At 41.6% G+C, this 11,351-nt stretch overlaps 1 protein-coding gene across 1 annotated transcript in view; it reads left to right on the forward strand.

Annotated features, from left to right (window-relative positions):
* trip4 (thyroid hormone receptor interactor 4) overlaps positions 1–10,231 on the forward strand; it is a 94,782-nt gene extending 84,551 nt beyond the window's left edge. The window contains exon 13 of the mRNA XM_074621945.1: positions 9,882–10,231. Within this exon, the coding sequence (XP_074478046.1) occupies positions 9,882–9,946 (65 nt within the window). The 3' untranslated portion in view covers positions 9,947–10,231. The remainder of the gene's footprint in view (positions 1–9,881) is intronic.
* Positions 10,232–11,351: the final 1,120 nt, after the last annotated feature.

Here is an 11,351-nt window from a genome sequence, read left to right on the forward strand (position 1 = left end):
CCACCTCTGCTGTCCCCGACTTGTCAGACACTGGTTCTCTAGCGAGTTGTGATGAACTGTCATGTGCGTGACTAAACCGGCTCAACACTGTGCTGTTGGTTGGAGAAATCACTCATCCATTACAGCCCCTCAGTGTCTGTGAAAACAGCTTCAGGCAGGGCGGTTTGGACCAAGACATGGAGAGAGACTGTTTTCTCTGCAGTGGGAAGCACGGTTCATGCTTCTCCCTAACCCCTTGCAAACAGCATGCCAACGCAAGTCTCAAACAGCACCTTCTCTATCCACTTGTAAATTCACCCGCTCGGCAGCACAGGAAGGGAATGTAAATTAGGTGTGACTAACAGCAAGATGGGAATCCAGGCAGTTTTTCCCCCTCCTCTCTCGCTGTTCTCCCCTGGCTACCGAGGGTTTTGTACACATCCACTTTCCTGCAGTGCTCCAGGCTGTCGGCTTGGTTTCTCGTACAGAATGACTTCAGCTGGAGGTGTGCTAAGCTGAGGCCAGATAAGGGAAAGAAGATAGAAGGGTAGCGTTGCTGAGCTGAAGTCAGAATGAAGCCTTTTTAAAAAACCTATTCGATTTTTCATGAACTGGGAGCCCTTTCGCTTCATCTTCAAAATCATTGGACCAGTCATGCTTCCTGAAATATGGGAAATTCAACTGCCCATGTGATTCCTCAGAAGCATTTTAGCTGTATTGACTGCTGCAAGCTTTGTAAACATTAGGTACACTAAATTCTTGTGTTGAAGGATCAGGCTGGTGATATTTTTGTCATTGCAAACAAATCCCATGAAAAGACCAAAATGAACAATAAATTGGCCCTACTAACAGCGAGTACAGCCTGTGTAGCCAAAGCCTGATATAGATTATTCCTCTTTGCTATAAAGATCCATGTCCACAAATATTAAAAACACATCAATGAGCCACACATTGTGTTCATTACAACGAACATAGACACAGTAGTTTCAGTCCCACGTACACCAACCTGGTGCACCCATTGTATATAAATCTACAGCAGAAAATAGTCCCCAAGAAATGCAATATTTTCGTCATTGAGCAACTCTGCAAAAAACTACAGTACCCAGTAGACTGAAATATCTCTACAACTATCGGTTGGATCGCAATTAAATGTTTTACAGACATTCCTGGTGCCCAGAGGATGAATCCTTTTGCTTTTAGCACCACCAGCAGGTCAAATTTTTCACTTATCCATTGAAATAACTCGCCATCCCCGAAAATGATTGGTACAAAATGTGTTATCGACATTCATGATTCTCAGACGATGTTTCCAACTGACCGTGGTGATCCCCTGACTTTTCCTCCAGCACCTGCAAAGCTAATGACATTCCCATCAGCTTTGGCTGTACTTTGTGTTTACTGCTAATTATTATCATGCTAACATGCTAAACTGAAATGGTGAGCATGGTAAACATCAATCCATCAGCATGTTAGCATTGTCATTGTGAGTATGTTTGCATACTGTTGTTATCATTCAGTGCAAAGCTCCGTACAGCCTCACAGAGCCGCTAGCGTGACTGTAGACTCAACGACACAAAAATGCCAAATAATCGCCTGTGAATAGTATACAGTGTATATATAAGGAGCGAATCTGGTCTGCGCTGCCTTTGTCAAGGTTGAAAGGAGTAATAAAGTTTACCGTCTTGGTTCGGACTACGGAGCCGACGCGTTGTTTCATAAATATACCCGTTCCGTACAATGTGATTGGTTGATGTTACATTTGCGATGCAAAAACTCAGAAATATGGAGCACGTTCGGAAAAAAAAGTATGTTGCTTTTTCACTGCGTAATATTCGCGTTCTTTGTGAAAGTATTCTTGACAAAAACAACAGTTTGAAAAAATATATTGACGTGCGAATTAATCGCACAAAAAGGTGTGCAAACGCCTTTAGGCTGCATTTACACCAAATCAGGCGTTACGGCGATTAGCGCAGGGTCATGCGATGGTGTGGGAGTGTCACTTAATGGTCCATTAATACCAAGCGACTGCACAGCGATTAAAGCGGGGGTAAGCAGAATGTTTTTGGCATCATTGGGCAAAAATTCCATAATAACAGCATATTGTAATTCAAGTGTTCTGAGAGAAAACTAGACTTCTGCACCTCCTTATGGCTCTATTTTAAGGCTTTGTAAAAATCTAGCCCGTGACGGGAGACTTTGGCCGAAGGTCCAATGACATCATTCTGCATAATAAGAAGCCATGTGCTTCTGTTTACAGCTGTGTGCGTCTGTGCTCAGCCGGTCAAATCCACGGCCATTACGGAACATGTCGTTGAAAGCAAAGAAAACAAAATCAAACATGCTAGACTTTCTGTCGGGACGTCGTGAGGCGGGAAGTCAGTAAGTGTAGAGAAACGGATAAACACATCATTGGTTTTGGTTGATTTGTGAGATTTGACACAAATTAGAGAAACACCAGCTTTATCTACCAGAACCCTGAAAATAAGTGTGTGAACTGAAGATTCATCAGTTCATATGAGCTTTTCTATAAACTACAAATGTGTAAAACGCCCTGGTGGAATATATGCCATCCCATCTGTTCCTTGACACCATCTTTGACTTCAAACCATTAAATCCTGCCTTTTAGTTTCAGAGCTTTCGCACTCTAAACTTCTTTTTACTCTCCAGGCAGTATACTTGTGATAGACGCTGAATTGGTTATTGTGGGAGCCCAGTGGGAATCAATGTAACAGATACTGTTGAAGGTGTTACATTCAGTCACAGAGCTGCTGGTGCTCCACTTTTAACTTCCCCCTTTTCTGTGTCATCATTTCAAGGCATGAAGACATTTCCTCATGTCAAAGTGTGTCATCAGAGGAGTGTATCAACATGTGGATAAAGTGTATATGCATAGCTGCTCTAGGTTTATTATCCAGGTGCATTGGGACCGATGTGTAATAAAAAAGACTCTCGCTATCGCATACTCTCGCAGAAAGAGAAACAGCAACCAGACAATTATTCTTGTGATTATTACTGCAAGGAAGCTGATGGGCCTGCATGTTATTGATGTCAGGGAGGATGTCAATGAACCTCTATTTCAATCTAATAAATACTCTTTGCACTACTGCCCCTGGCTTTGCAAGGGATTATGTGAGTGCGCTTTCCATCAGCGATGAGCTGCATTCTCCCGCTGTGTGTAATGGGAATAGTATGCAGTCATATTTGTGAATATGTAAGCAGAGTATCCGAGTGTATGAGCGTCTGTGTGGCTGTGTGTGTGTGTGTGTTTTACGGTCTGGATGATGGAGCGCTAGCCCTCTGCAGACAACCTGTGCTTATTTTATGGCCTCCTCCCCAGCTGCAGCATGTGGGCAATAAACCTTTCTCCAGCAATCTCCAAACAGTGCAGCAATCAATGGGAAATTATCTCAGCCAATCGATGGGCCAGCCTTTCTATTTCTCCCTCTCTCTACCTCTCCCGCTGTCCTATCTGTATCCCTTTCTCCCACCACCCCTCCCCTCATCCCTTCTGTCTCATTTTTGCTGTCTCCCTGGTTTTTCCACCCACTCCTTCACTCCCTTCCCCATCCCCCCACTTTTACTTGCATTCCCTCCAGCTCTCTCTCTCGGCTCCGCAGCACCTACTCTGAAATGCGACAGCTCAGCAGCTCCAGAGCCATTAAGGAAAGCCGCCCTCACCCGAGGAATATGTACCACTGCCGGATTGGCTTTCCTGGTGAATATAATGAGTCTGACTTGTTCATACAACCTCTGACAGACGTGACAACAAGGGCAACTTACTGCACTCTGTGTCGTCGTTGTTGCTGTTGTCCTTGGTCGTCCACGGCCAGCTGCACAAAACGTTATTTCTCCATGTTTCACTCAAGGATGTATTTTAATAAGTTGAGAAAATTGCCTAAAGGACACTTCTCAAACTTGTTTCTCTGCATTAGAAAAAAAATACTAAGTGGTTTCCAACATTCAGTCCTTTAAGCAGCGTTAATACTCTAAAGCTGCTACGCTGACAGAACTGACATGACAATTAACTGTTACTTTGGCTTCATTCACACACACACAAACACTGGGGCTACATCCACACTAATGCGTTTCTAATTCTCTAATTCATTTTGAAACTGAAACTAAAATCTCCATCCTATCGAGCGTTTTAGGACCATTTCAGAACTAATCTCTGTCCATGCCACCACCATGGATGTATAAAGAGAACTGGATACAGCGTCGGAGGCGGGCTCCCGTTCAATCCTACTAGGTTGCTCAGTGGCGCATGAAGCCAAAACTGCTCGACTGCCGAGTGATAAAGTACCCGTATCAGCCGACGATCTTCTGCATCCAACGGGCCCATAGAGCAGGCGCAGTAGCGTTTCCTTTAACTCCCAGCCCTCGCTCCAGCCTCGGTCTGGGTCTCATTCATATGAACGGAGGAAGCAAAATAACTCTGGATTCAGCTATTAGTGCGTTGTACAACTTTTAAAACGAATGAAGAAGCGAACATGGGTGTCTGCATCATTGTTTTTAAAGGTCTCTATTTCTGTCCGTCCAGACTGAAACACAATCCCGGAGTTTTAAACTAAAACGGGGTCAGTAGCGTTTTCAAACATCTCCGTTTTAGGGTTTCAAAAACGCCAGAGTAGTGTGGACATTAGGCGTAAACATTGCAGAAGTTATCTGTTTTAAAATGAAAACGTATTGGATTGGAAGCCAGAGGAAGCAGGCTAACTCCAGTGATAACCCCTAACCCCTTTTTTAATAGATACTAGAATCATATTATTTGCGGAGTATGTGAACACATACAAGGAATTTGACTCTGGTTTTCTGTTGCTGTCAATGTACTTACACAGAAAAATACATATAGCTAAGAACAAGGACAACAAAGCTGGACAAAGGTAAAAATTACTATGTAATTAGTATATACAGATATTAATATATACAAAAAGTATCTATATATTAAACAAAAAACAATGACAACAATGAAATTATTTTATATTTTTATTACACCTTACTGCAGTTTGCTCTACGGAGCTTTATAATGTTTTTCAGCTTGCTGTTTTGTTTTTTTGGCCCCAACTGGTTCGCTATTCCCGCTCTCACAGAGCAGTTTCAGCCACAGCAGTAAGCTATTTTCAGTGAAGAGGCTCTCAAAACTGACTGTAAGCCACCTGCCCAGCACTTAATAGTAAACAGACACAGTTAGCGACTAGCTGGTGAACATAGTGGAGCATTTATCAGCTAAAGAGCCAAGTACTTCCCTCAGGAGTTGAAGACAAAGACAGAGAGAATATTGAACTTACATCTGCCAGGTGGCGGGGCGGCGATGACTTTGAATAAATGCTAATGTTGCTCCGTGTCTGCTGGAAGTGTAAATAGGCAACTGTTTAACAACTTCATAAGGTGATAATATGACAGTGTTGGGTTTACAGCCAGGCGGCAACCTCCGGGTCTGAGAAGTGAAGCCAATGCGGAAGTGCCCTAAAGCCAGCAGGGGGCGACTCCTCTGGTTGCAAAAAGAAGTCTGATTGTATAGAAGTCTATGAGAAAATGAGCCTACTTCTCACTTGATTTATTACCTCAGTAAACATTTTAAACATGAGTTTATGGTCTCAATCGCTAGTTTCAAGTCTTCTTCAATACAGCATGATGTTCATTTAGTAAATTATGGTCCCATTTAGAGTCAAATAGACCATTGACAGGTCGCTACAACAGCGTTGTCCGGTCTGGGAGTTGTCTGTGTTTACGTCTTACAACTTTAACCCTTTCAACTAAAAATGTCTTATTCAGTATTCGGTTGTACTTAGCTCCACCCTCTCGTGTCACTTCTGGTTGCAAAAAACCAAGATGGCGACGGCCAAAATGCTGAACTCGAGGCTTCAAAACCGTAGTCCACAAACCAATGGTTGACGTCACATTAATATACTGTCAATGGTTTACGGTCGTGTCTAAGGTAGCACGCAAATTGCATTGCGTTTGAGCGCGCCCTCCGCGCACCTACATTGAAAACAATGGATTTGAGGGCGCAAAAAACGGGGCACCTGAACAGCCCTTTACAGTATCCTTATAGGAATAGTAGAGCACTTGAGGCTATTTCTGAAACTAAAGTATCAGGAATTCTGTATTTTCTTAATTTAATTGGATATTGCAGTCACACATAACATTGTGTGAGTTACTCATTAGTATTGATAGCAATGCATTTTATTGTGCCTCTTCAGCCAGCCGGTGGCTTGAGTGGGGTCATAGAGCCAAATCAAGCATTGCAAATACATTAAATATTTTGTCTTGTTTTATGTAGTATTATAACTAAAAAAATGTTTTTTTGGCTCAGAGATCCCTAATTAGAGGACTTGTATTATATGTCAAAAAATCTGATCCATCACTTCACATCAATACTCCAAAAAACATTAACTTTGTGCACGGTGCATTTTCATTTCAGCATCCTTCTGTGTCCTTGGAAGTTGAAGAATTTCTCATTATGCTGGGATGCACATGGGGCTAACTGTGCTGACATTAGCCAAATGAAGAACTAACACAGTAGAACTGCTAAATGCTCATTCTGTGAGTGCTTAGTTTGACTTATATAATCAGCTTGTTTTCATATATGCTCATACACAACATCTCACAGAAATGTCATGACAAGGAAAACTGCCCGAGGCAATTTCCCATAATATTGACTCAAGCTCTCACTCGCACAACACCCAGAAAGAATCAAGCATGATGCAATTCTGTTATGGTGGATTTATCATTAAAGCAATCTTGGAGAACTGTTTGGCAGCATTCACCCAAACATTCCAGATGTGTTTCCACGCCTAAGCAGAGCGCTCGCTCCTGGCAGAACAGACAGTCACTGACAGCCATTCAGACAGGCTTGGAAATGGTGAGCAAACAGCACTTCTCCTAAACACCTTGTTTATGCTGCTGCTACCCACAGAGTTCAGCCATAACGTGACAACATGAAAAGAAAGCACAAGTGACAACCACCACCCCTGCCTGTCACACTTGTATCATGTTTTCCCCCGCCTCAGCCATGGGGAAAACAGCCAGCTAATGCCGTGGTTTGACAAGCAGGAGGCTTGTGTTAGGCAGAGACACGGGGTTATTATTTGTCTCGCAGTTAAGAACGGGGTCAACACAGGTTATCAAAACCCAGCTGAGGTTGTTCTGCACAGAAAAAGGACAAAGCAGCAGACCATAGTTTCTGAGCTCAAATGGAGGAATTTGATATTGTGAATGATATTGTGATATTGAGAGAGAGAGAGAGAGGTGTCACAGTTCCAGTATGTTAGGAGTTGAGCTGCAGTCAGTGGCTGCAGGGGTTTTGTTTACACACCATAGCTACAAGCATTTATATAAATAGCAACTTGATCAAATCCCTCTTTCAGATTCTCAGCTGTTAGCATCTTTGTAAACATTCTCATCGGAGCTTCACATGAATCCTGAGCAATAAATTATAACCATGGAGATTCTCACAACAATGGAGGCTACTGTATTATGGCTTTGAAATGGCTGTCTGATAATCAGCAAGTCCATGCAGGACAGGTGCTGTAAGCTGGTTCAGCTACCAAATCAAAACAAGAGGTTGATGAAAGAATTCTCGACTGTTACATTCTTGGCAGAGCAAGAAACATGCATAGACATTAACATTCCTCGGATGCATCAGTGGAGTTGACTGAGAAACGATTGTATAGTGTAATGTTTATTAGTTACTACTGACAGCACTTCCTGCTTTCCTTTGGTTTTGATTATTCTGTTGACGCTTGGTTCAAATCATGTCTTTCTGCTAGAGTTCAGGCTGTTGTTGCAGATGGCTTCAAATCTAGTTGGTTGATAAAAGTGTCCCACAAGGATCAATATTAGGCCCCTTACTATTAACTAAATACATGAATAATATTTATTTTCTAATTAGAGCTGCAATCATTACTATTAAATTAATTGCTTTAATTAATCGGTATTTTGATCATTTTTTAAGAAAAAAAGTCAAAATTCTCTGATTCCAGCTTCTTAAATGTGAATATTTTCTGGTTTCTTTACTCCTCTATGACAGTAAACTGAATATCCTTAAGTTGTGGACAAAACGAGACATTTGAGGACGTCATCTTGGGCTTCGGGAAACAATGATCAACATTTTATAAACAAAATAACTTATCAATTAATTGAGAAAATGATCAACAGATTAATCGACAATGAAAATAATCGTTAGTTGCAGCCCCATTTCCAACTAAACATTGTAATGTCCATTTTTATGCTGACGATACCATCTTGTATGTCATCATCTCTTCTGCAAACCAGGCCTTCTCCAGATTACAGACTCTTTTATTTATTTTAATCTTGTTCTTAACTCCAGACAAAATATAGAAGAGTATACTATAGAATGCTTTTCACAAGGGCACAGAGCTTTGATGTCCCTACTATCCGTATAAATACTCTTATTGGAAATCTAATAGACACAAATTCGGCAACATAGCAGAATATCCCTCACAAAGCTTATACAAATAAAAAAGCTTTTGTCTCCTTTCAAAACAAAAAATCAATCCACTGTATTATCTACACTAGATTATGGTGATATCCTGTATAGTGCTGCCATTACCCTTTTTAACCAAGGGATGTCATTTACCACAGAGCCACTCAATTCATGACTCAAGACAGCTATCACACTCACCACTTATATGAAAAAGGTCTGATGTTCATCCGTGACACCCAGAAGGCATTAGCATGCCTGTGTTTTCATTCATACAGCCATGCTATCTGTTGTAAATTGCTGAGATACTTAACATCCTTGGTTGATTTCAAAGTGAACAAACATGACACCAGATCACAGAATTGGTCAGCTTTAAACGCTCCACATACCACCTCTGAACCGGGGAAGATGTTTCCGATACTATGCACCTTAAACTGCAAAACTAGCTGAAGTTACAGACACTCATTCCTCTGAGGGACGTTAAAGTTCAGCTTATTGATATTTTTGATACCATTTGTGACCGTTTATATATGTGAATGTGATGACCGCTTTCGCATGACTGAATTGTCTTGCTGTAATCAACGTATCATCATCCGTATGATATCTTAGGAAAATGTATTCCTCATTTTTTTGTGTGTTTCATTACGAATGTCGAGCGTGTCAATTTCCACTTCAGTCTTTTCAAAAAAAACTTATGTCTTTATAGGAAACAACTTGGTTAGGCAACAAAACTACTTAGTTAGGGTTAGGAAAAGATTGACTTGGTTAGGTTTAGGCAACAGAACTACTTGTTTAGGTTTAGGAAAAGATCGTGGTTTGTGTTAAAATAACTCCGGAAGTGATGTAACTTAAGTACGGAAGTTACGTGACAAATAAATCAGCGTTGTCTGCTGGAATACAAACGGTGTATGAGAACATCCTGCTGTAATGTACTGTATGTAACTTGTATAAGAGTTAAAAACATTACATGCTACATTTACATGTAGCTCAGTATTATGTTTTTAACTAACATGCTTTTGCCATCTTTTGTGTATGTGGTCTTTGTTACCATTGATTAATACCGAATGTACATCTATATAACTGACTTAAAGGACACCTTCTTTTACTGCCAACAAAGGTCGTGGTCTAAACGCTCTTTGCTGTGGAATAAAAGGTCTGATTGGCCTTTTACCTCATCATCTCTCTCTCTCTCTCTCTCTCTCTCTCTCTCTCTCTCTCTCTCTCTCTCTCTCTCTCTCTCTATCTATCTCTCTCTCTCTCTATCTCTCTCTATCTCTCTCTATCTCTCTCTCTCTCTCTCTCTCTCTCTCTCTCTCTCTCCTCTGTCTATCCGAGGCCGCCTCTAATCAGCCGGCCTTGAGCTCTCAGAAAGGTCACTGTCCCTTTGATGGTGTTTTGATTCATCCCTTCCTCTTTTCTCCCCTCCCACCCTTCCCTTTCCACCCCCTTTCTCTCACAGGGAAGCTGGAGAGTCAATACCACCAGGGTGCCAAGAAGGGGCTGGTCCCATCAGCTGCAGAGTGACGTCAGGAGGAAGAAGCTGAGGAGGAAAAACAGTCTGATCTCACGGGAACATGGTTTTCAAAAAATGGCTTCATTCTCCGCTGGGTTGTCCTGACATTTTACCAGGAGTTATCAACGCTGACATATTATCAGTATCAGCTCTATCAGATGGCATTTGCATTTTACAGGATTATTGCTTAAAATTTTGCAGTACATAGACATATAATCATTTTTGACCAATTTCTACATTCTGCTTTGTCTCTATTTGATTGTTTGCAGAAATAAAAAAAGATCCTTATAATTTTATGCTTGTCTTTTCCAATTATTTGTCAAAATAAAAATACAGATGTCATCTTTTAGAAAATGTTCTACCATCGTCTATTGGTTTCTCAAAGCACAAGAGATAAACTAGAAATGGCTTAATTTAGTTTTAATTTGCTCATCAGGTTTTAAGAGACAACAGAGACAAAAATATTACAGCTTCATTTTTAGTCAAGAACCTACAAACCACAAGATAAATGCAGTCCCACTCGTCAGAGGCAGGCCCTTCTCACACCTACGACCATTTAGACCAACAATAGCACCGTGTTAAAAAAAACAGCCTTCTCATTCATTTCAATGAGACCATTTCATTGACACCGCAGGGGAGGAGGGACGCAGAGGAATCCAGCAAAAACAATGCACGGCCGTCAAGCAAATATGTTGATCCTGGCTCATCGGCGTAATCCAGCGTCACCCGGCAACACACTGTTTAGACTAATCGAATACAGTACATGCATGTGCACATTCCTCATAGCCTTACAGCGTGTAAAGTTTTGCATTGTGGTAATTATGTTGTTTACCTCACAAGCATTGAGCAGGAGGAGGAAATTACTGCTGCCGCAATAACTTTTCAGAGTTGTAAATTCCTGCCTCAAAGGAGTATAAACCACCGTCTGATAAGCCCTCAGACTCGTGGACTTATTACGCCCACACGAGGAAAACCTTTGGGTTCTTTGGACGCAAAGATATTCCTTCCCTTTGAATCTCTTGTGCACGTCATTTGAATCCAGCATGGGAATGACAGACTCCGCCACTGACAATCCAAACTACTTTATAGGGAGATATCTTACGAGTGTAAATCATAGTCTGTATATAAAAATGGACGACGCGTCTCCACTTCCTCCCACTGTACAGAATTGAAGCCAATTTACCATGGATACGGGAGCTGTCATCTTGAGATTTTGACGTCATTTGGAGCCAGAGTCTGCGCAGTAGTGATCGGGCGGTGGAGCCGCGGTATCGAGGTCACCCGACCGAACCAATCGCGAGTCGAGCACGGCCGCAACTTGTCAGCGAGAGAGACTCCCAGCTGTCAATCATGACGTCTCACCCTCTTTTTATAGCATCAAATAACTAATTCAAACCAAACTTATCAGAAAAATGA

The sequence above is a fragment of the Sebastes fasciatus genome, chromosome 2 (genome assembly GCF_043250625.1).
Source record: "Sebastes fasciatus isolate fSebFas1 chromosome 2, fSebFas1.pri, whole genome shotgun sequence".
Lineage (NCBI taxonomy): Eukaryota > Metazoa > Chordata > Actinopteri > Perciformes > Sebastidae > Sebastes > Sebastes fasciatus.